Raw genomic sequence first — 24,083 nt, forward strand, 5'->3', positions numbered from 1 at the left:
TTATAGCATGTAATTCAAATCAAATAATTCTTATTCATTAACATATAGACATAATGAGGACTAAAATGGTAAAAACATATAACTTATGGCATCAAAATGATTTTTAGATTTATTTGAAGGATGAAGTCCAGCATCCTGATCATTCAAAAATAAAAGATATATATATATATATATATATATATATGTATATATAGTCTTTATATATATATAAAGTCTCAGCAGATTCACAATAGATCAGTTTTTCCTCAGTCACAAAGAAATCTTCTTCCTGGCTTGTCTAAATGACTGAAGGGCAGGATGGTCAGAGGGTTTCCATTTTGACCATTGTAGAGGGGACCAGGATAAAAGTATGGTCTCAAGGCCTCTGTGAAGCACTCTTTGTAGGTGTAGATGTGAGACCTGGTGGTCACATTATAAAAGGAGACCTTCCCAGCCTCATAGTCCAAGAAGATTCCAATAATCTTAGGAGGTTTCTCAACGTGGAGTACTACTGGTGGATTTGCAACAGCTTGGTAGTCATTACTTTTATTCAAGCACAGTGTCCAGAACCCGGTCTCTGGGGACACTGTGATTTCTCCTTGTCTGCAGACAGAATCTTTACAAATGCCTAAAGTCCATTCCATTTTATTATTCACACTCACTTCCCAGGAGTGTTTACCTTCAGAAAACATTTGCTGACCTAATACACAGACTAGGTTATCAAACCGCTGTGTACTTTTGGGTAGATCCTGCAAGATAACACCTCCTTTCACACTTTTGTTGTCTTCAGCAATTTGGAGATATGGATGAGCTGTGTCTGGATCCAAGGTAACATTTTCTACGGAAGAACATGTTGTCAGTCTTGGCTGTGATCACTAATAATCCACAACATTTAACACATTATACAAGTGACCCTCCTTTGTCTTGGATCTTTCTACAGCTTTCCTCAAATGAAGCTGCTCCTTTCCCTCATGTCATGCTTTTTATATCACCTCTATTTATCAACATACACACTTGATAACTTGATAATGAGCATTTGTTCAGAATGGAAAAAAAATGGGTATCTAAACATCTAGATTTTTTTCTAGTCAAAATATTTTTTTGAATATGACCAATGTTACACTGAACACTTATTATGTCCCTAGTGCTGTTTGAAATACATTTATACATTTTTAATTTTAATAACAAATAGTCAAATGGAGAAGTATTTTTATTTTGTAGTTGAGACAACAAGATTTAGAGATGTTTGTCCAACTATAATTATTAATATCCATTAATGTTTGGATTCAGGTACAGACCTGATTTGATTTATGAACTGATGAAAAAATTGCATATATTTACTTCAAATCTGAATGTTTTTGACAATATTCATGATAAAATGGAAGTTTCAGAGGAAAAATAAAAGGTGTGTGTGTGTGTGTGTGTGTGTGTATTCTATGTGAGTTTGTGAGTGTGTTATAGTCTCCTTCTATAGTGACCCAGTATGCTGGCTAAAAGTAAGAATCCATATCCAAGTACTTCAGTCTCTAGTTACCTGCAAATCTCCGAGCAAATTCCAACCCTAAAATTAAAAGAAAAAAATTATAGTTTTGAAACCAAGACTTAGCAGTGAGTAAAACAGGAAAGAGATGAGTGGTCAAAAGGCAGGTACAGGAGTCAGGGCTAGAGGTGGCCATTTCCGTTGCTCATCTTCTCCCAGGATTTTTATCCTTTTTTTTTACATTCATGAACTTTTATTTTTTATTTTGTTAGTCATAAGAGTTATCTCACAACATTTAAAAAATAATTATACATTTAATTTATAAAATACGTTATTCAGTCTACAGATATTGCAGCTTGCATTTCTTGGTTGTTGAGGTTCTGTAATACAAGTAAGTTGGAAACCATCAATTTTTATTGTAAAGCTCTTGGAACTCAGGCTGCATTTTTTTATCATAATATTTGTATTATATTATGTTATTCACCATACAGTACATCCTTGGTTTTTGATGTAAAGTTCAATGATTCATTAGCTGCGTATAACACCCAGTGCACCATGCAATACGTGCCCTCCTTACTACCCAACACCAGCCTATCCCATTCCCCCACCCCCATCCCCTCTGAAGCCCTCAGTTTGTTTTTGAATGAATGGGATGTAGTGAGAGTTTGCTTTGAAATATATTTACATTTCTATTCTCAGAGAGAAATATTACTTATCAAATTCTTCATGAAGCTTTCCCAAAAAGCAAAACAGGGAGAAATCCTTGTGAGAATGTGGCTAGGAGCTATTAACTAGACTCTTTTTCTAATATTTGCACATGTAAATCATTTGTGTTAAGAAAAAGACAATGGGTGGATTAAAGTTACAGGTTTGGAAAATAACGGTTTAAAGCCTTTTGGTTGCCATTGCTTTAGCATAATTCAAAGGATCATAATGCACATTTTTTTTGCCCAGAAATACCCACTCCCAGGTGTTTTCATTAAGCACATGGAATCCTGCAGACTGCACTAACAAAAAAAGTACATATTTAAGAAGGTAGCACTGAAAGCATCAGTGAGGTTTGGATATAATTTTTTGTTTCTCTAACACCTGAAGAATTAAAGACTAAATGGAGGGGCTCCTGCACAGTTAAGCATCCAACTCTTGGTTTTGCCTCAGATCAGGACCTCAGGGCCCTGATCTCAGGGTCTTGAGATCAAGCCCCACATCTGGCTCCACACTGAGTGTGGAGTCTGCTTGCATCTCTCTCTCCCTCTCCCTCTGCCCCAACCCTTCTAAAATAAATTTAAAAATCTTTTAAAAATTTAAGAAAATAACTAAACACAGTGACTTTTGCTATAATGTTTGTTTTAAAAACGCAAATTTGCCCCAATATGATTAACATATTAAGAAAGAATTTGAGTACATGGTGAATTTTGCAATTATGTGTCATTTTATATTATGAAAATCTTTACCCCACTGAATCTAGAGGTGTAGAAATACATAAAATATACAAACACACGCACACACAAATAAACACATATAGGCACACACCTCAGAAGGACAATGACATACACCCAACCACAACTGGTATTGCAATTTTCCTCATGGTCACTTCACTGTGACTATAAGCCACGACCCTCACCACACTGGTGCACAACTCCATGCCTTTCCTGTCTTTGGTTTTTTTCTATATTTCTTTGCTGCTCTTTTTCTCTCTTTGTTTCTAGTTTCTCTCATTATTATCTATTTATTTTATTCTCTTCCTTTGCACAAGATGCTGGGCATGGAGGTGGAGGTAGGGGAGGTACATGGACCCACATATAAACTTCAGGTCTCTTTCCTAGCAAAGTCCCATATTACTGTAGTGTGTAGGTATTTCCTAATAATTTAACAAGTATAAAATTCTATAACCATTTTGCCAGTGTTTCTTTTTTTAACCTTTCACCAAGAAAGTGTTTGACTACCTTGCCTGTAATGTTATGTTATGGACTGAATTTCCTTCTAGTAAATTATTACTTTAAAAGCCTAACACCTGGTGTAATCATATTAGGAAGTGTGGGCTTTGGAAAGTGATTTGGTCATAAAATATTGGTGTCCTCATGAAGAGGATTAGTGTTCTTATAAGGAGAGACATGAACACTTGTTCTTTTTCTCAGCTTTCTGCCATGTGAGAACACAGTGAGAATATGACCATCTGCAAACCAGAAAGTGGATTCTCAGATACCAGACCTGCTGGTGCCTCGACCTTGGATTTCCGAACTTCCAGAACTGTGAGGAAAAACAACAAAATGAAATGACATCATACAGAATGGCAGGAAATATTTGAAAGTCATGATAAAAGAGTTAATATCCAAAATATATAAAAAACATATTCAACTCAATAGCAAGAAGCAAACAGTCTGATTAAAAAGATGGGCAGAGGAAATGAGTACACTTGCACAGAGGATGTACAAATACCCAAAAGAACAACAGGCACATGAAAAGAACCAACATTATATATTCATGTGTGGTGTGTGTGTGTGTATATCTGTACATACATTATAAAGAATTATATATAATGTGCACAATTATATATATATAATTATAATTAATTGTGTGTATTATATAATTATATATTATGTATATATTATTTATACTTATATATTTTTATATATAAGTTTATAATTATATATATTTGTATATATAATTTTATTATTATTCAGGCACTAAAAAAATGGAAATGGCTCTTGTGACCTCATGAATGGAGATGATATGTGAATGCATTATGATATGTGAAGTCAAAAAGAGAAAGAAAAATAATGTATGGTATCACATATATGTGAATTAAAAAAAAACTGAAGTAATAGAAACAGAATAGAATGGTTATTACTGGAAGGTTGGGATGGGGAGAACTGGGAAGATGGTAGCCAAAGAGTGAAAACTTACAGCTAGGATATGAATAAGTTCTGGAGATTTTTGTACAGCATTGTGATTGTAGTCAACACTAAAGCATTATCAACTTCAAAGTGGCTCAGAGGCTAGACCTTAATTGTTCTCACTCAACAAATGAATTATAATCATGCAATTTTAAGGAGGTGTTAGCTAATAAGGTGGTTATTATATTACAATATGTAAATGTATCAAATCAACATGTACGCCTTAAACTTACACAACGAAATATGTCATTTATATATCAATAAAAAACGTAAGGCAAATAAGCACTTATTTGCTTTTATTTATGTTATAAAGAACTATTTCAAAGTTGCTAAGAGATTAGATTTTTAATGTCCTCACTTCAGGGCTGCCTGGATGGCTCAGTTGGTAGTGTCCAACTCTTGATTTTGGCTGATGTCGTGATCTCAGGGTCCTGAGATGGAGCTCTGAGCTGGTGTCCAAGCTCAGTGGGGAGTTTGCTTGTGATTATCTCCCTCTGCCCTTCCCACACTCTGCCAGTCTCTCTCTCTCATATAAATAAATAAATAAATAAATAAATAAATAAATCTTTAAAAAATATGTCCTCACCACAAAAAAGAAATTATAATTATAAGAAGTGATACAGATATCAGAGGTATTAGCTAATGCTGGTAGAGCCAACATACTGGAATATAGAAACATCCCAAATAAAAATTAAAAATTTAAAGAAAAATAGAATTCTTATGTACATGAATTTTGCCAGATACATTACTTTGCATATTACGTTTAATATGTGTTCAATATAGTGTTCAAAATGTACTTATAATCATACATGACTTAAGAATATTTAGCATCCAGTTATCAACAGAGCTCTTTTTTTTCCTTTGTGAAAGTTTTGTATTTACTAGAAAATAAAGTTATTTGATTTTATTTATAGGTTTTTGTATTTATTTGACAGACAGAGAGCAAGAGAGCACAAACAGGACTCTGCAACAGAGGCAGACGGAGAAGCAATCTCCACTCTGAGCAGGAAGCTGGATGCTCGCCTCAATCCCAGGACTCCAGGATCACAATCTGAGCCAAGGTAGATGACTAACTGACTGAGACAACCAAATGCCCCTAAAGTTAATGAATTTTAAAGAAAGTCTACTATAAATATGCACATACATCATGAATTAACCTTCATCAAAATGGTGATTTTATTTTAAAATGAAAACAACAAAATACTGTTCTAAGAAAGTTCTAAGCATAATTGTTTATCATTTCAACACATTTAATTGTATAATGCAATCAAGATATATCATTTAATCTTCTCTAGCTGTTTCTGTATGAGCTACATACATTAGGACAAGAATATAGGTACTATAAGAGAAATCAGTTATGTAAAATGAAGAAGACATTTATATTGAAAGATATGGCAGAGTTTTAAGATATTACTTAATTTTTAATTTTTTTTAAGATTTATGAAACTGAAATTGTCATGCAGCTAAAGAAATAACATTTATGTCAATAGATAATACAACTATAAGCAAGAGATTCACGGCAGTCAAAAATATTTGTATGATTCCCTGAATTTCTTGCATAATATCCAAATTTCTGTTTCCTGGGCAACATTCAAAATTCATAGAATGGTAAACACTGCATTTCATAACCTTTGTCTACCCTACAGTCCTGACGGGATTTTCTGGAAGGGAATCAGCTGGATATTATCTCTAATCTGATGGAATCATGGGCTCACATCTGCCCAGTCTTTAGAGTCTCCTGTGCTTCCTGCTTTCCACATGCTACTGCTCTCTTTGACTGAAATGTCCTCTTCACTACCATGAGTCTCTTCTCTGTTGCCTCTTCTTCAGCAAATCCACAACCCAGGACTAAGGCCAATCTCACTGTTGTATGTGTTCCTGGTAACACTAACCCTCTTCCACAATGTTTGTGAGAATATTTATTTCCATTTATTATTTAAATGTGGAATGTGCACCTGTCCTGAGAGAGCAACTTCCAAAGTGAAAGAGAGTCATTTTTTCCCTCATTGTTTCCTAAGCACTGACTATGGACTAGGCAGTTAATAACCATAGACACAAAGAATGAGGGCCCTCACTGCATGGAGCACATGTCAGACTTGAGTTGCAGCCCTCACCAGCACTACCTGACATGTCTGGTTCTTCTGCATTTACGGCTAAAACTTTCCTTGTGTTATGACTACTTTACTTTTTGAAAAGTAGCAGGAAGATATTTTAGTTGTTTCTTAACGTTTTTAGATCATAAGTAGTGGGTCTGAATTTTGGCTTTTTTATAATACTGAAAGAGCATCAAGTGTGGCACATTCAAACACTGTTTCAGTCAAAAATAAATATCACTTACCATTCTCTTTTTCAGTTTTCTCTAATCAAGAAGTAAACAAAACAACAGTAAGTTAGAATGTGACCTCTTTCTTTAATAATGATTTTTTATTATGTTATGTTAGTCACCATACAGTACATCCCAAGTTTTTTATGTAAAGTTCCATGACTCATTGTTTGCGTATAACACCCAGGGCACCATGCAATATGTGCCCTCCTTACTACCCATCACCAGCCTATCCCGTTCCCCCACCCCTCCCCTCTAAAGCCCTCAGTTTGTTTCCCAGAGTCCATAGTCTTTCATGGTTCATTCCCCCTTCTGATTATCCCTACTCACAGAAAATCTGTCCCAGAACTGGGTCCCATTTCACAACAAAGACCCTGAGACCAAAGACTTGATGATCCAGTGTATATCTCTGACACAGAGAGAGACACTTATTTTCTGAATAATTAATAATAATCAATAACAAAATAACAATCTAAAAATGCACACATTGACTTGTAAATGTGTTTATAGAAATAAAACAGGATATTTAAAAGGGAATCTTTTGGATGATGTCTGCAAGTTGAAAAAACAGGTGCCAAAGACCTGCCAATTCCATTCAGTTTTCTTAGAATAGGAGGTAGCCTGAAACTGGCCTTCCTTCAGATCCCTATTTTATCACAAGAACATTCACAATTCCTGGAAGATGATGAAACGAAATGAAACACAAACAAAGAAAAATATACTTCCTAAGGATTTCCTCAGAGGGAGGGTTTGCTTTAGCTAACCTTGCATTAGTGAGGTGGTTTCTTTAACCTGTTCACCTCAAGCAATAGAGCCTTTCTGTGAACAACCATAAACACATACAATGTGTCTCTTGAGTGTTAGAAACAGAGTGGTAGTTTCCTCATCCACAACATAAAATGCTCCAAACCACAGGTTGTTTAGTCCGACAGTCCTGGAGACATCACACATCATCTGAACCTATTGCTGATTTGTCCTGCAGATTGAAATCTCCATGGCTGCAGACGTAGAGTCCATGAGAAGGCCCATGGTTTTTACCCTCCAGCACATCAGCATAACTCACTGTGTTGAGTAATTCAGGTAAGAGTCAGAAGTGGCCTCACAGGGCCTTTCTTGAGAAGTTTCTTAAGTAGATAGTATAGTATGGTTCATGAACTGGACCAAATTCATTTAAATAAGGACATTTTCTAAATAGCTATTTATTAAACATTTGATCTGAGAAACTATACAACACACAGCTCTATGTGCCTCCATCACTGATTTATAGAATAACCTGGGAATCATCACGTGTATGCAGGAAGCAACCACATTTAATCTCACTATTAGCCTTTCAAATGAAATTCCCAGAATTGTTTTTTCCATATAGGTTTTGAGAATGAAATTGTCCAGGCCAAACAACGACCCTCGCCCCTCCTTATCTCACCTCCCGTGAAGCTTCTAGTTCCTCAAGGGAAAAGAGCTGAAGATGGAGCAGAGTGTACGTTGTGGACAGCAACGAGAAAAACTTGTCTCCCATGAGCATCCTCTGTGTGTTCAGATGCTGTAATGTTCACTCTTTCTTCTGGGGAGGATTTTGGGAGATTCCTCAAGGTCCTCCCTCCCAATTCCCAACCTACTTATATCCTTTCATGGGGAATGAGTACTTGGTAAGTCTCTTAGGAACTCCTTCCTCCCCATGATATTCCTGAGGTCTCATAGAGCATCCCCCAAGTCTCAGAAAAGTCCAGTTCTAAGCAATCATCACCTTGCCTTACTCATGGCTCAGAGAAATACGGAAAAAGACATAAGATTCCGAACAATAACAAAAGCAGTGAGTAGAAGAGATTAATTATGACAGAAGGAATTCTGTGACAATTAGGTGTTATGTGATCTTTAAATCTAGACCAGGACAGAAAACAGATCTCATGTTCTTTTTTCCTACATAATCTAGAAAAATAATGAGCAAAACAAACAGACAAAGAAGAATGCAAAAATAAGCACCAGTTTTTCCACCCAACAGGTACTGGTGGACTGGCCACACTTAGCTCTGTACTGATCAGGCTACCGACTCTGAGGAAAGAGGGACACATTGCCCTGAGCAGTTCCATGCACAGAACACCATGCAAAGCAATAATGAGGGGATGCATGTCTGTGGGTTCCCATAGGGTACTCAGATCCCTGTCTGAACTAGTGAGGGTTCACCAGGTTCTCACAGGGAAAGTGGACAAATTAGGAAAGGGCCACAGAAAGGATATATTTCAGGAATAGAGAGAGACTCATGCAAATGAACAGAAATCAAATTACTATAAAAATATTCCCCTCAGTAACAATGTCAAGAGTTAAAAAATAAAATAAAAAGAAACATACATGGATACAGCTTATGAAAGCATACCTATGGTATATTTCAACAATTAAACATACCATATGACAAAATGTAAAACCTTCAAAGAACCAAAATCTTTTGTTGATATATTTGGCTGGCATATATAATATAAATGAACATCAATTATTCTTTAATAATGAAGAATATACGAATTAGGGGAAAAAAAAAACTAGGAGAAAACCTTGATTTGCATTTTAAAAGTAATAGCAGATAAAATCATAAAGAATATCTCTTTATTTTACTGTTTAAAATTAAATCATCTACTGAACAAAGGAAATGTTTTTCAAAAAGATGCCATAACGAGACTGTTTTAAAAGGTAAATTGGTTGTACTACTGTAAGCATAATGTGCCAAAAGTAAACTGACAAATAATCATATATAGGGAGACCATTTACAAGAATTGATAGTTTCTGATGTGGAAATCAAATGCCTATATAATTTTCAAAGGTCTAATGTATTTTTCTAGGGTATCTTCACCTCTAAAATACACACTAAAACCTATTATGTGTATCTGCAGTTAAGTCTTCTGTGTAAAAAAAAAGGAAGAATAATTATTCAACAAAGTACCTGAGGAGGAATGTCTAGAGAAGCCCAGTCTACTCTGTTCTTTCAAGCTCTGACTTGGTAAAATATTTGCCAAACTAGGTGAACAGAAGTGATCGATAAGAGACACAGGGAAGCACGTGTCATGAAAAATGCCCATAATTCCATCATCTACAGTCTCCATTCCTCAGGAGCTAAGTCAGTCCCTGCAGATCCATATGATGATTGTGTGGAGATCATCCCAGGAAAATCCCCTGAGTTTACACTGATTACATTTTGTGTGTGTCTGAAATGCAAGAGACTGGCACAGGATCTTTCAGCCTTTGGAAGGGAGAGGCTTCCAGAGCGAGGAAGAACCCGATGCAGCCAGTCTGGCTTCATTGCTCACCCAAGAAAGGTAAATTTGAAAGTTTCGTCGTTCTTAATATGTTTCCACTTCATTAGCTGAAGTGTGGTATAGTGGCATTCTTCATGGTATGGCCCCTGGCACAGCAGCTGCAGCATTACGAACGGGGACCTTGTGAGAAATGCCAACACTAGAGCCCGACTGGGAAGCGTGGAGTCAAATTCTGCGGTGTGTGCCGGCATTCTGTGCCCTCCTTGTGATTCTGATGCGTCCTTGGGTTTGAGATCATTTGCAGTAAGTGGCCTGGATAAATCACATCATGAACAGAATGGAACAGGGTTTCTGCCCTAGATCTCTGAAAGTGACAAGACACAGCTACTCCCTCAGGATGTGGCTAAAACAGTGCTCCTAAGGAAAAACAGTTCTTTACTTGAGTTCTCACCTATGTCTCTCACTGTTAAACATGGAGAGGGTTAGTTCTACGGGAACTTTAAGGGCATGCACGATTCCTGCAATCTTCTCTTTCAGATCCCTGTTTGTTCAGGCACACCTTGACTCCGTGACTTTCTCCTCCAAATGGAAGCATGAGTTTCTACGAGGTAGAGGTCAACCAACTCGAGGAACCTGGTTGACTCAGTTGGTGAGGTATCTGCCTTCAGCTCAGGTCATGATCTGGGAGTCCTGAGACCAAGCCCTGAGTCAGCCAGCCTGTTCAGGGGAGCATCAACTTCTCCCTCTCCCTTGACTAATCATAGGTCTTGAGACCATGAGAAAGCATTGAAACATTATGATGTGGAAATCAAGTGCTCATAAGATTCTCCTAGACCAAATACACTTTTTGTGATAAATTCCCAATGAAATCTTAAACAAATACTACTCACCTTTCTTTGCAGGTGGGACATCTGTGTAAAAAGAAAATATGAAAAAAAAATTTGAGCAAAGCAACAGTGGAGCAAAGACTTGAGTAGCAGACTTCACTCAACGCTTTCAAGCTCTAACTCGGTAAAATATTACCCCAGTAGGAGAAAGGAAGGGATAGAAAACAGAGACAAGAATGCAGGTCTGGAGTAATCATCTCCAACGGATGATTTTTAAGAGATTCCAGAGTCCCATGAAATATGCTCATCAATCCAAAATCTACATTCGCCTGTTTTCAAAGCCCAAGTCACACCATGCAGATCCATCTGAGGATAGTGTGGATATCATCCTCGGATATTCCCTATTTTCTCTCAGATTATACATGGGGAGTGAGCTCCAAGAGATTAGGAGGGGATCACTGAGCCTTTGGATTGAGGAGGCATCCTGTGTGATGAAGAGCCTGAAGAATTTCCTCAGGCTTCATTCCTTATCCCAAGATATGAACATTCTAGTGCTTAGTAGTTCTTAGTAGGTGTCCAAATCATTAATTCAAATGTGATAGAGCGGCATACTTCATGGTGTGGCTCCTGGCACCGCAGCATCAGCTTTGATACCAGGGGACCTTGCCCAAATGTAAATGGGTGAGCCCAACTCACGGGTGTGGAATCAGAAATTCTGGAGTAGTTCTTAGCATGTTTCCAAATCACAAATTTTGGAAAAAAGAAGAACAGCAAGAGGAAGACTGCACTTCAGGCCTTCCTTTGCAGTTTACAAGTAATATTAGGAAAACTCTTAAAGGAATATCTAAATACTTCATTGGGCCCTTAAATATTCAAATACCTGAGGGGGCCTGGGTGGCTCAGTGAGTTAAAGTTTTGGATTCCTCTTTTGGGTCAGGTCTTCATCTCAGAGTCATGGGCTCCAGGCCCTCATGGGTCTCCATGCTCAGTGTGGAGTCTACTTTTCCCTCTCCCTCTGCTTATCGCCCCCCTCAAGCTCTCTCTTCTCTCTCTCTCTCTCTCTCTCTCTCTCTCAATACAATAAAAGAATTCTTGTAAAGAATATAAAGCAACTAATAATTCAAGAAATAATCGAATAACGATGTGATGCTGTGACTAATTTAAAATTCATATAGTTTATACAATCTACAATACATAGTGTTACAAAAGGACAACACGGAGTTGAAACTGCTAACTATTCATATAGAGGGAGGCAATTTTAAAGAATTGCTGGTTTAAGTTGTGGCAATCTATTGCTTATATGATTTTCATAGATCCAAGATACTATTCTAAAAAAAATTTCCCCTCTAAGATATATACAACAAATACCACTTACCTTTCTCTGCAGTTGGGACTTCTGTATAAAAACAAAATGGATATTATGAAGACTTCGACAATGCCTGCGTGATTAAATGTCTTGAGAAGCAGATTTTACTCTGTTCTTTCAGGCTCTGACTTGGTGTAATAGATAGCTACTTGGCAAAAAATAGAGACAGAGAGGAGAGACGGGGACGGAGATCTGGTGGTCAGCATCTCAAATGAATGATTTCTAAAGAGCTTCCAGAGTGTCATGAAAAATGCCCATAATTCCATCATCTGCAGTCACCTTTCCTCAGGAGCTAAGTCAGTTCCTGCAGATCCATCTGATGATTGTGTGGAGATCATCCTAGGAAATTCCCCTCAGTTTACCCCGATTACATGTTGTGTGTGTCTGAAATGCAAGAGACTGGCACAGGATCTCTGAGCCTTTGGAAGGGAGAGGCATCCGGAATGAGGAAGAACCCGAAGCAGCCAGTTAGGCTTCATTGCTCAACCCAAGAAAGGTAAATTTGAAAGTTTCGTCGTTCTTAATATGTTTCCACTTCATTAGCTGAAGTTTGGTATAGTGGCATTCTTCATGGTATGGCTCCTGGCACAGCAGCATCAGCATTACGAACGGGGACCTTGTGAGAAATGCCAACACTAGAGCCCGACTGAGAAGTGTGGAGTCAAATTCTGCGGTGTGTGCCGGCATTCTGTGCCCTCCATGTGATTCTGATGCTTCCTTGGGTTTGAGATCATTTGCTCTAGGTGGCCTGGATAAATCACTTCATGAACAGAATGGAACAGGGTTTCTGCCCTAGATCTCTGAAAATGACAAGACACAGCTACTTCCTCAGGTTGCAGCTAGAGCAGTGCCCATATATAAAAACACTTCTCTAGCCTTTCCTTAGGTTCTCACCCTAGTCTCTCACTTTTAGACATCGATAAGGTTAGTTCTATTGGAACGTTCCAAGTATGCGGACCCAGCAAAGTTCTCTTTTTGATCCATCTTTGTGCAGGCACTCCTTGAATGTTTTATGTTCTCCTCTAAATGGAAGCATTAGCTTCTGGGTGTTAGAAGTCAACCAACTCGGGGGCCTGGTTGACTAGGTTGGTTAAATATCTTTGTCAGCTCATTTCATGATCCTGGGGTCCTGGAAATCAGCCCTGAGTCAGGCTCCCTGTTCAGAGGATAGTCAGCTTCTGCCTCTCCCTCTACCCCACCCCCAGTCTCTCTCCTCATACTCTCTCTCTAATAGAAATACATAAATGTCATAAAAATAGCCAAATATTGATGTTGATACCTTCAGGTGGCATCTTCATATAGAAACTACAACTTATCATTTACTATCATTTAATAAGAACGAATTTAGGAATTAGAAGAAAACCAAGAGAAAGATTGCACTTCAGGTGTTTCTTTGTATTGTACAAGAGTCGAAAAAAATCATAAAGGAATCTCTGAATATTTTATTTCAGCCTTACAGATTACAATATCTCAGGGTGCCTGGGTGGCTCAGTCAATTAACGTTCTGGATTCTTTTTTTTTTTTTTGGCTCAGGTCTTCCTGTCAGAGTCATGGGTCACAGCCTCTCATTGGGCTCCATGCTCATTGTGGAGTCTACTTGTCCCTCTCCCTCTGCTCATCACCCCACTCAAGCTCTCGCTCTCTCAGTTAAATAAAGAAATTCTTTTTAAAAAGAGAAAGCAACTAATAATCAAGAAAATAATTGAATAATGCTGCCAACCTGTGGGAAATCCAAAACGCGTTTTGGTTACACAACTATAATTTGTAATGTTTCAAAAGGACATCATTGTTTCAATTCTTAGCTAATCATATATAGGGAGACCATTTAAAAGAATTGGTGGTTTAAGATGTGGAAGTCCATTGGTTATAAGGTTTTCATAGATCAAATATACTTTACTATGGTAACTTTCCCCTCTAAAGTATAAACAATTACCACTTACCTTTCTCTGCAGCTGGGACTTCTGTATAAAAACAAAATATATATTGTGAAGAAATCAACAAAGCCTGTGTGGATGAATGTCTTGAGAAGCAGACTTTACTCAAATCTTTCAAGCTCTGACTTGGTGTAATATTACGCGAGTTTGGGAAAATTAGAGACAGAGAGGAGAGACAAGGACACAGGCCTGGTGCACATCATCTCAAATGGATGATGTTGAAGGGATTCCAGAGTATCATGAAATATGCCCACAACTCCATCATCTACAGTCTCCTTTCCTCAAGAACTAAGTCAGATGCTGCAGATCCATCTGATGATTGTGTGGAACTCATCCTAGGAACCTCCCCCGAGTTCACCCAGATTCCATGTTGTGTGCATCTGAGCTGCAAGACACTGGGGCAGGATCACTGAGCCTTTGCAAGCTAGAGGCATCCAGAGTGAGGAATTACCTGAAGCAGCCAATCAGGCTTCACTGCTCATCCCAAGAAATGTCAAGTTGCAAGTTTACTCACTCTTCATATGTTTCCAAATCATCTGTTCCAATGTGACAGAGCAGCATTGTTCATGGTGTGGGTCCAGGCACAGCAGCCTCAGCATTTCTAATGGGGGGCTTTGTGAAAAGTGCCAATACTGGAGCCCCACTCAGAAGTGTGGAATCAGAAATTCTGCAGTGTGTGCCAGCAGTATGTGCCCTCCATGTGATTCTGAGGCATGCTTAGTTTTGGGATCATTTCCTCTAAGTGACTCTGGCAAATCACTTAATGAGCAGAATGGAACAGGGTTTCTGCCCTAGATCGCTGAAAACGACCAGACACAGCTAGTCCCCCAGAATGTGGCTAGAGAGGTGCTCATATATCAAAAACAGTACACTAGCTTTTCCTTAAGTTCTCACCCAAGTCTCTCACTTTTAGACATGGATATGGTCAGTTCTACAGGAATGCTCCAAGTATGCAGACCCAGCAAACTTCTCTTTTTGATCCATGTTTGTGCAGGCACTCCTTGAATCTGTGACATTCTCCTCTAAATGGAAGCATGAGCTTGTCCGAGGTAGAAGTCAACCAACTTGGGGAACTTGGTTAGCCTAGTTGGTTAAGCATCTGCCTTCAGCTCAGTTCATGATCCTGGAGTCCTGGGATGAAGCCCTAAGTCAAGCTGCCTGTGCAGTGGGGAGTCGGCTTCCCCCTCTTCCTCTGCACATCCCCTTCATGTTCTCTCTCTCTCTCTTCCTCACTCTCCCTCTTTCATAAATAAATAAATAAATAAATAAATAAATAAATAAATAAACTTTAAAGAAAAGAAATAAATCAACTCACCATACTTCTTCCTCAATGATTCTAAAAAATAAACAAAACAGAACAAAAACAAATGAAAATGAATTCATTAATGGACTCACTAGAGTGTGTTTGAGCTGTTTTGGCTCATGAGAGAATGGTCTATTAATCCAATTTGACAAGGTCAGGTTTTCAGACAGAAAACACAAAACAAAAAAATGTATGGGTCAGTTATAAATCTCATCCCTGAGATAATCTGAGTGAAAGAGAATGAAAGAGAAATGACACACAGAAAAACGACTGAATAAAAAATATATTAAATGACTACAGTTTGTGACTATAAAACCAAAGACAAAGCAATAAATAAAAAGCAGAGAATGAAACTTAAACTTTATTTTTTTTTTTTTCTGGCCAAGTGTCACTGAGGGCCTTGTACTAATTATCAATGTTTAGGCAATTGAAGAGATCACTAATGGTAAGAGAGTTGAGGAGCTCCTGGTACTAGAGGATGGAATTTCATTACCATCTCAGTGAACAAAGTCAATGTATCCAGCTCCATAGGCCAGAAAGAGAGACCTTCTGCTTGTACTTCCTTCTCCCTTACCTCCTCATGGAGACTTCTTGATTCTCGCTCCATCATAGTTTCCCACCACCTCATCACCCTCCTGAGTCTTTCTCAACTATTGGGGAAGTCTGCTTACTGCTCTCCCAATGCCCACTCTTGCACACGTAAATGGATTCTCTAATGCAGTCTTTTTAAAATGCTAATCATATCATCTCATTAGGTTTAATTTCCTCCTCATTCAAAATTCCTCAGTACTCCCACCACTCCTAGGACTGATACTAAATTCTAAAAGCGACAGGTTGTTTATGGTCTGCCTTCTGTCTACATCCTCAGTCATATTTTCTCCTCACTCTTTACAACGTGTTTCGTTAATTTTGTTTTTCTTGTTTCAGGGTGAGGGACGTTAGGGAAACTATAGGTGCTTTTTATTTACCTACATATTGTCATTTTAAAGCACAATTTCTTTTCTATAAAACAGTTTCATAAATAAATCTTGGTTGTTGGTGATGATGATAATGATGATAATGACATATTTTCCTGTCAGGGTATGTCCCACATGACTAACCCACCTTCCTTAAAATATAGATAAATGCTTTCCTTCTTCCACAGGTAATAATTTTTAATTTTTTGAGTAAGAGAAATGTTGTTTGTTGGCATTCTTTGTCAGATGAATTCAAGTTTTTCTTTACTCCAAGGAAGTATTAATTCAATTCTAGAAAAATGAGTTGAGAAGAATGATTTGAAACATAATAATTTTATGTGCAGTGGTTTTCAGGTTTGGATTAATCTGAGGTAAATTCTGATGTCAATCACAAGAGGTTTGTGTTATATGGACCCACTCGGAGTACTTTCACCTTGGATCAACAGCTTTCCTTATATAAGAAAGTTTATCACAAAGAAAATCTAAATCCAAATATGATTTCAAAATGAGATGAAGCAAGGACAGCATTTCAAACACTATCCTGTATGTCTCCAGGCCAAGAACCGCAGTCAGAATGATACCACAGATTCTACACAGCAGTTTTCTTTCTAATTAATGAAACCATTAGGCTTATATTAGAACTAAATAATATGTACGATTGGTGGCATTGAAGACTAACCATGAATAGTAAGTAAGCATGTATAGACTTCTTAGACTTGTTTATTGAGATGAGTGTATAGTTCAGAACAGATTCCACCTAGCTTTTCTTTTTCTTTTTTCCCCCCGCTAACCATATAATCTATTTTCTATCTTCAAGAAAATGATGTTTTTGAAATGAAAATCTTGTCACTGTACCTCTTTTTTTGTGCAACATTTCCAAGATTTCTTCATTTTCATGGATAATATTCAAAATCCTGTTTCCTGGGTCACATGCAAAATTCCTAGAATGTTAAGGAGACACTGCACTTCCCAGCCTTTGCCTGCCTTACAGTCCCGATGGGATTTTCTAGACAAGAGGCAGCTGAATTTTATGTCTCCTCTGATGGAATCATGGCTCAAATCCCCTCAGACTGGAGTGCCTTTTATGATTCCTCCTTTCCACATGCTACTGCTCTCTTTGACCGAACTGTCCTCTTCACTACCACTAGTCTCATCTCTGTTGCCGCTTCTTCAGCAAATCCACAACCCAGGACTAAGGCCAGTCTCACTGTTGTATCTGTTCCTGGCATCGTGAACCCTCTTCCATAACACATATGAGAATATTTGTTTCCATTTATCATTTCAATGTGGAATGTGCACCTGTCCTGAGAGAGCAACTTCCAAAGTGAAAGAGAGTTCTTTTTTTTTTTTTCCTCTATGTTTCCTAAGCACTGACTATGTACTAGGCAGTTACTTACCATAGACACAAAGAATGAGGGCCCTCACTGCATGGAGCACATGTCACACCTGACTTCCAGCCCTCATCTGCCCTAGCTGATGCATCTGGTTCTTCTTCATTTATGGCTAAAACTTTCCCTGTGTTATGACTACTTTACTTTTTAAAAAGTGGCAGTAAGATATTTTAGTTGTTTCTTTTTTTTCTTTTTTTATAATAATTTTTATTATATGATGTTAGTCACCATACAGTACATCCCTGGTTTTTTATGTAAAGTTCCATGACTCATTGCTTGCGTATAACACCCAGTGCTCCATGCAATATGTGCCTTCCTTACTACCCATCACTGGCCTATCCCAATCCCCCAACCCCCTCCCCTCTGAAGCCCTCAGTTTGTTTCCCAGAGTCCATAGTCTGTCATGCTTCATTCCCCCTTCTGTTTACCCCCCACTTCATTCTTCCCTTTCTTCTCCTACCGATCTCCCTGCTATTTCTTATGTTCCATAAATGAGTGAAATCGTATGATAATTGTTTTTAGATCATAAGCGGGGTGTCAGGATTTTGGCTTTTTTATAATGTTGACAGAAACAAGTGTGGGAAATTTCAGTCAGAAATAAGTATAACCTTTTTAAAGTCTTTGCATTCCAGATCCTTTTGCTGTGTCTTACTTTTTTTTTTTTCCATTTCCCATGTTTAAAATAAGTAGCTACTAAGTTAACTAGTTACCCTTACTTCTGGAAATGAATTGAGATATCTACACACATATTTATCCATGTTATTTAAATAATGCAACAATATTATCTATTAGCAATACCTAAATTATGGATTTTATTAACATTTAAGACCATAGGTGGTCACACTACTGATGAAATCAATGACTGACATCTGAAGTACTTTGAGCTTGTTTACTTCAACACCTAAAAATGTGATTTCATGCAGAGGCCAAATTACAAAGGGGTAGAGTTAAGTAACAGACCTACCTTTCAGATGTAGTTACATTTTGGAAATATACATATTCAAACAGAAGTGCCTCATTTTAGAAATAAGTAGTGCTTATTGTACTGGCACATTACACTGGTGTCTTTTTTAAATACTCGGTATATTCTAGTAGCTAGCTCTTTCAACTGGTTTCATATAATGCAGGGGTCATCAGATTTTCTGTAAAAACCACATAGTAAATATTTGCAGGCCACATGTGTCTCTGCTGCATATTCTTTTTTGATTAGTTTTTTTTTTGTATTTCTTTTATTATATTATGTTAGTCACCATACAGTACATCCCTGGTTTTTTATCTAAAGTTCAATGATTCATTAGCTGCGCATAACACCCAATGCAACTTCAAAAATGTTCAAAAACCATGTTTAGTTTGAAGCTGTACAAAAAGCCACCAGTTGCATTCGGTCAACAGGCCATTGTTTGCTGAGCACTGGGATAGTGAATTCATATTTTTATGTATGAGTAAGCCCTGATGTTCAGCTATGTTTTATTTATATCATAATATGGTTGATTACTGGAGATCAGATTCTGTAAGTCCTTTTTGAACTCTAACAGATATTTTAAGATCATGATCTTCACAGTATTCTTTCAACACACATTTTGTAAAAAGGACTTGTAATGTAAATAATGTGTTTGTGCTATAAGAGTAATGTATTTCAAAATGTTGTCTCATAAAAACTTATATTTTGTCTGAAAAATATAAATAAATATCATTTACCATTCTCTTTTTCTTTATAGTCTATATAAAGAAATAAACAAAACCACAGTATGTTAGAATGTGTCCTCTTATCCCTACTCACAGAACTGGGTCCCATTTGACAACAGAAACCCTGAGACCAGAGACTTGATGATCTAGTCTATATCTCTGACACAGAGAGAGACACTTATTTTCTGATTAATAATAAGAGTGAAACATAACTCAATCTAAAAAATACAATTTGACTTATAAATGTGTTTATTTGGAAACATAATAGGATATTTAAAAAGGGTATCTTTTGGATGAGGGCTGAAAATTAAGAAAGTAGATGCCAATGACTTACAAATGCTATCCATTCCCCACGGGGTACGGGAAAGTCTGAAATTTTTCTTCCTTCAGATCCTCATTTTATCACAAGATTATTTACAGTACCTGGAAGCTGATAAGAAACTGGTAAAAAATAAATAAATAAATAAATAAATAAATAAATAGAAAGAAAGAAAGAAAGAAAGAAAGAAAGAAAGAAAGAAAGAAAAGAAAAGAAAGAAGAAAAGGAAGGGAAACAAAACGAAAGGAAAGGGAAAGAAGGAAAGGAAAGAAAAGAGAAGAAAACACACTACTGACAAAGGGAAGATTTCCTCAGATGAAGGATTTGCTTTACCTGACCTTGCATTAATTAGAGTCAATGAGAAGGCCCATGGTTTTTACCCAACCGTATCATAATAATTCACTGTTTTGAGTACTTCAGATAAGAGTCAGCAAATGTCCTCACAAGGTCTTTCCTGAGAAGTTTTTAAGTAGATAATAATGTAGTATGTTTCATAGACAGTGCCAAATTCATTTAATAAGTACATTTTCAAAACATCTGTTTATTAAACTTTTTACCAAATGAGACTATAAGACACACCGTTATATGTGCCTTTATGACTGGTTTAAAGAATAATCTGGAAATCATTAAGTTTACACAAGAAGCAACCTCATTCAATCTCACTATTATCCTTTTCAATAAACTTCCCAGAATTTTTTCTTTCCATTCAGATTTTGAGTATTAAATTGTCCCAGGCCATACAATGCCCCTTTCCCCTCCTTCTCTCACCTCCCATGAAGCTTCTAGTTCCTCAAGGGAAAAGAGCTGAAGTGGAGCATTGTGTGTGCTTGTGGACAGGAAAGAGAAAAACTTGTCCCACATGAGGGTCATCTGTCTGTTTCGATGCTATAATGCTCACACTTTCTTTTGGGGAGGATTTTGGGAGATTCCTCAAGGTCCTCCCTCCCAATTCCCAACCTATTTATACCCTTTCATGGGGTACGAGTACTTAGTAACTCTCTTAGGAACTCCTCCCTCCCCATGGTTCTCCTGAGGTCTCATAGAGCCTAGTCCGAGGTCTCCAGCAAGTCCATTTCTAAGCAGCTCCAGACCAAGATTCTTCACCATGCCTTACTCGTGCCTCAGAGCAGTATAGCCAAAGACACGAGGCTCAGAAGAATATAAGATGAAGCCAATATAAGAGATTATGACATAAGAGATTAATTATGACATAAGTGACTCTGTGAGAATTAGTTGTTATGTGATCATTAAAAGCTAGACCCGGGAAGAAAACAGAGCTCATATTCTGTTTTCCCACATAATTTAGAAAAATAAGGAGCAAAACAAACAGACAATGAAAAATTCATAAATAAAAATCATTTTTCCACCCAACGGGTATTTGTGTACTGGCCACTCTTAGCTCCCCTCTAATCAGGATAGTGACTCTCAGCAAAGAAGGACACAGAGCCCTGGCCAGTCACATGTGCTGAGCGCCATGCAAAGCAATAATGAGGGGATGCATGGGTGTGGGTTCCCATAGACTACTCAGTGAGGTTTCACCAGGTCCCCACAGGGAAAGCAGAGTTAATTAGTCAATGATCACAGAAATGAAATATTTCAGAGAGAGAGAAAAGCAAGTGCAAATGCATAGAGATCAAATTACTCTAAAAATATTCTTCTAAGTAACAAGGTCAAGAGTTAAAAACCAAAATCAAAACAAATAAACAAAAGCATATGGATACAGTATATCAAAGCTTATGCATATTATATTTTAACAATTAAACATATCATAGAGAAACATGTAAAGCCTTAAAAGAGCCAGGTTTTGGGACACCTGGGTGGTGCAGCCAATTAAGCAAGGAACTCGGGGTTTTGGTTCAGGTCATGATCTCAACGTCAGGAGATCAAACCTCATGTCAGGTTTTGTGTTTCCTGGTGATTGTCTCTCCACCTGTCCCTCCCACCACTCTCTCTCACACCCATTCTCTAAAATAAATAAATATATATATTTTAAAACCTAGCCAGATATTGATGTTGATATATTTGTTTAGCATCTTATAATCTAAAATACAAATTAACATTAATTATTATTAAGTAATAGAGAATATAGGACTTAGAAAAAAATGAAGAGAGAAATTCAGAAATTAATTCATATTCTGAAACTAAGAGCAGATAAAATCCTAAATAAATATTTGATTATTTGAGCTTTAAAAATTAAATCATCTAATAAAGAAGGGAAATATTTTACAAAGCTGCAATGTTTTGTTTCCCTCTCTGATTTCTTCTGATTCACCAAACTGAGGGCTACAAGAGGGAGGTGGGTGGGGGGATGGGATAACCGGGTGATAGGCATTAAGGAGGGCAATTGTGATGAACAGTGGGGTATTATACACAAGTAATAAATCATTGAACACTATATAAAAAGTAAAAATGGATTCTAAGTTGGCTAATCAAAAATAATTTTAAAAAATGCTGCAATGGTGTGATTATTTTAAAATGAAAATTAGATTTCCTATCTATAATATTACAAAAGTACAACATAGGTTCAACTGATAACTACTCATATAGAGGGAGATTTTAAGAATTGATAATTTATGACCAGAAATCAATTGATCATATAATTTTAGTAGATCAAGTATAATTTTCATTGATAATTGTAGTCTAAAATATAAACATTTACCACTTACCTTTCTCTGTAGTTAGGATTTCTGTGTAAAAATAAAATAGAGAATAAAGAATTCAACAAAGTATGTGTGGAAGAATTTCTAAAGAAGGAAAATTTACTCAAATCTTTCAAGCTCTGACTTGGTAAAATATTAGCCAAATAGAGGAAAATAAAAAAGAAGAGAGACAAGGAAGCAGGTCTGGTGGACATCATCTCAGATGGATGATTTCTAAGAGACTCCAGAGTATCATGAAATACGCCCATAATTCCATCGTCTACGGTCTCCTCACTTCAAGAACTAAGTCAGTCCATGCAGATGCTTCTGATGATTGTGTGGAGCTCATCCTAGGAACCTCCCCCAAGTTCACCCAGATTGCATATTGCATGTGTCTGAGCTTCAAGAGACTGGCACAGGATCTCTGAGCCTTTGGAAAGGTGGAGGCATCCAGAGTCCGCAGTAACCTGAAATAGCCAGTCGGGCTTTATTGCTCATCCTAAGAAATGTAAATTTGAACGTTTAGAAGGGGCCTAGTCATTCTTAATGTTTCCAAATCATCAGTTCAAATGTGACAGAGCAGCATTGTTCATGGTGTGGCTCCTGGCACAGCAGCATCAGCATTTCTAATGGGCAACCTTGTTGAAATGCCAATACAGGAGCCCAACTCAGAAGTGTGGAATCAGAAATTCTTGAGTGTGCCAGCAATATGTGCCCTCCATGTGATTCAATGCATGCTTGGGTTTGAGAGTATTTGCTCTGTCTGGTCCGTAGAAAGAACATAATGAACAGAATGGAACAGTGTTTCTGCCCTATATCTCTGAAACTGACAAAACACAGCTTCTCCCTCTGGATGTGGCTAGACCAGTGCTCATATGTACAGAATATTTCCCTAACCTTTAGTTAAGCTCTCACCTAAGTCTCTCTATTTTCAAATGGGTAAGTTGAGTTCTGTGGGAACTATCCCCATATACACAATTCCTGCAGTCTTGTCTTTCTGATCCATATTTGTGCAGGCACACCTTGAATCTGTGACCTTATCCTCTAAATGAGAAAATAATATGCTCTGAGTTAGAAGTAAACCAACTAAGGGGACCTAGTTGGGGAGTCTCCATCTTCCTCTGCCTCTATTCCTCCCCCACTCATATTCTCTATCTCTCTCTATGTCTTGCTGTCTGTCCCTGTCCAAAATAAATAAATAGATAGATAATAGATGATAGATAGATGATAGATAGATAATAGATAGATAAATAAATAATATTTAGGAAAGACTAAAACAACTCACCATACTTCTTCCTGAATGATTCTAAAAAAAAAAAGAACAAAATAGATGAAAATGAATTTATTAGTAAGATTCCTCTAGGGATTGTTTGAGCTCTCTTTCAGACAGATTAAAAAAGAAATGCTTATATATCTATTGGTCATTTAAAAATGTAACCCCTGAGATAATCTCAGAGAAAGGGAAAGAAGAAAAAGGACACACAGGAAAACAACTGAGTCAAAAACATTTTATGTAAAACTACAATTGTGACTATAAAACCAAAGACAAAGCAATAATTTAAAAATAGAGATTGAAGTTTAAATCTTTCACTCTGGTTTTTGTTTGTTTGCATGTTTGTTTTGGTCAAGAGTCACTGAGGCCTTGCTACTAATTATCAAAAGTTTAGGCAATTGAAGAGATCACTAACGCTAAGAGAGTTGAGGAATTCCTGGTACTAGAGGATGGAATTTTATTACCATC

At 37.3% G+C, this 24,083-nt stretch overlaps 1 protein-coding gene across 1 annotated transcript in view; it reads right to left on the minus strand.

The window, feature by feature from the left end:
- Positions 1 to 245: 245 nt before the first annotated feature.
- LOC121100815 (butyrophilin subfamily 1 member A1-like) overlaps positions 246 to 24,083 on the minus strand; it is a 63,482-nt gene continuing 39,644 nt past the window's right edge. Inside the window, exons 4-6 of the mRNA XM_040622728.1 lie at positions 3,644 to 3,709; positions 1,514 to 1,540; positions 246 to 817 (exon numbers count right to left, since the gene is read on the minus strand). Of these exons, the coding sequence (XP_040478662.1) occupies positions 246 to 817; positions 1,514 to 1,540; positions 3,644 to 3,709 (665 nt within the window). The remainder of the gene's footprint in view (positions 818 to 1,513; positions 1,541 to 3,643; positions 3,710 to 24,083) is intronic.

This window comes from Ursus maritimus, unplaced genomic scaffold (genome assembly GCF_017311325.1).
Source record: "Ursus maritimus isolate PB19 unplaced genomic scaffold, ASM1731132v1 scaffold_5, whole genome shotgun sequence".
Classification (NCBI taxonomy): domain Eukaryota; kingdom Metazoa; phylum Chordata; class Mammalia; order Carnivora; family Ursidae; genus Ursus; species Ursus maritimus.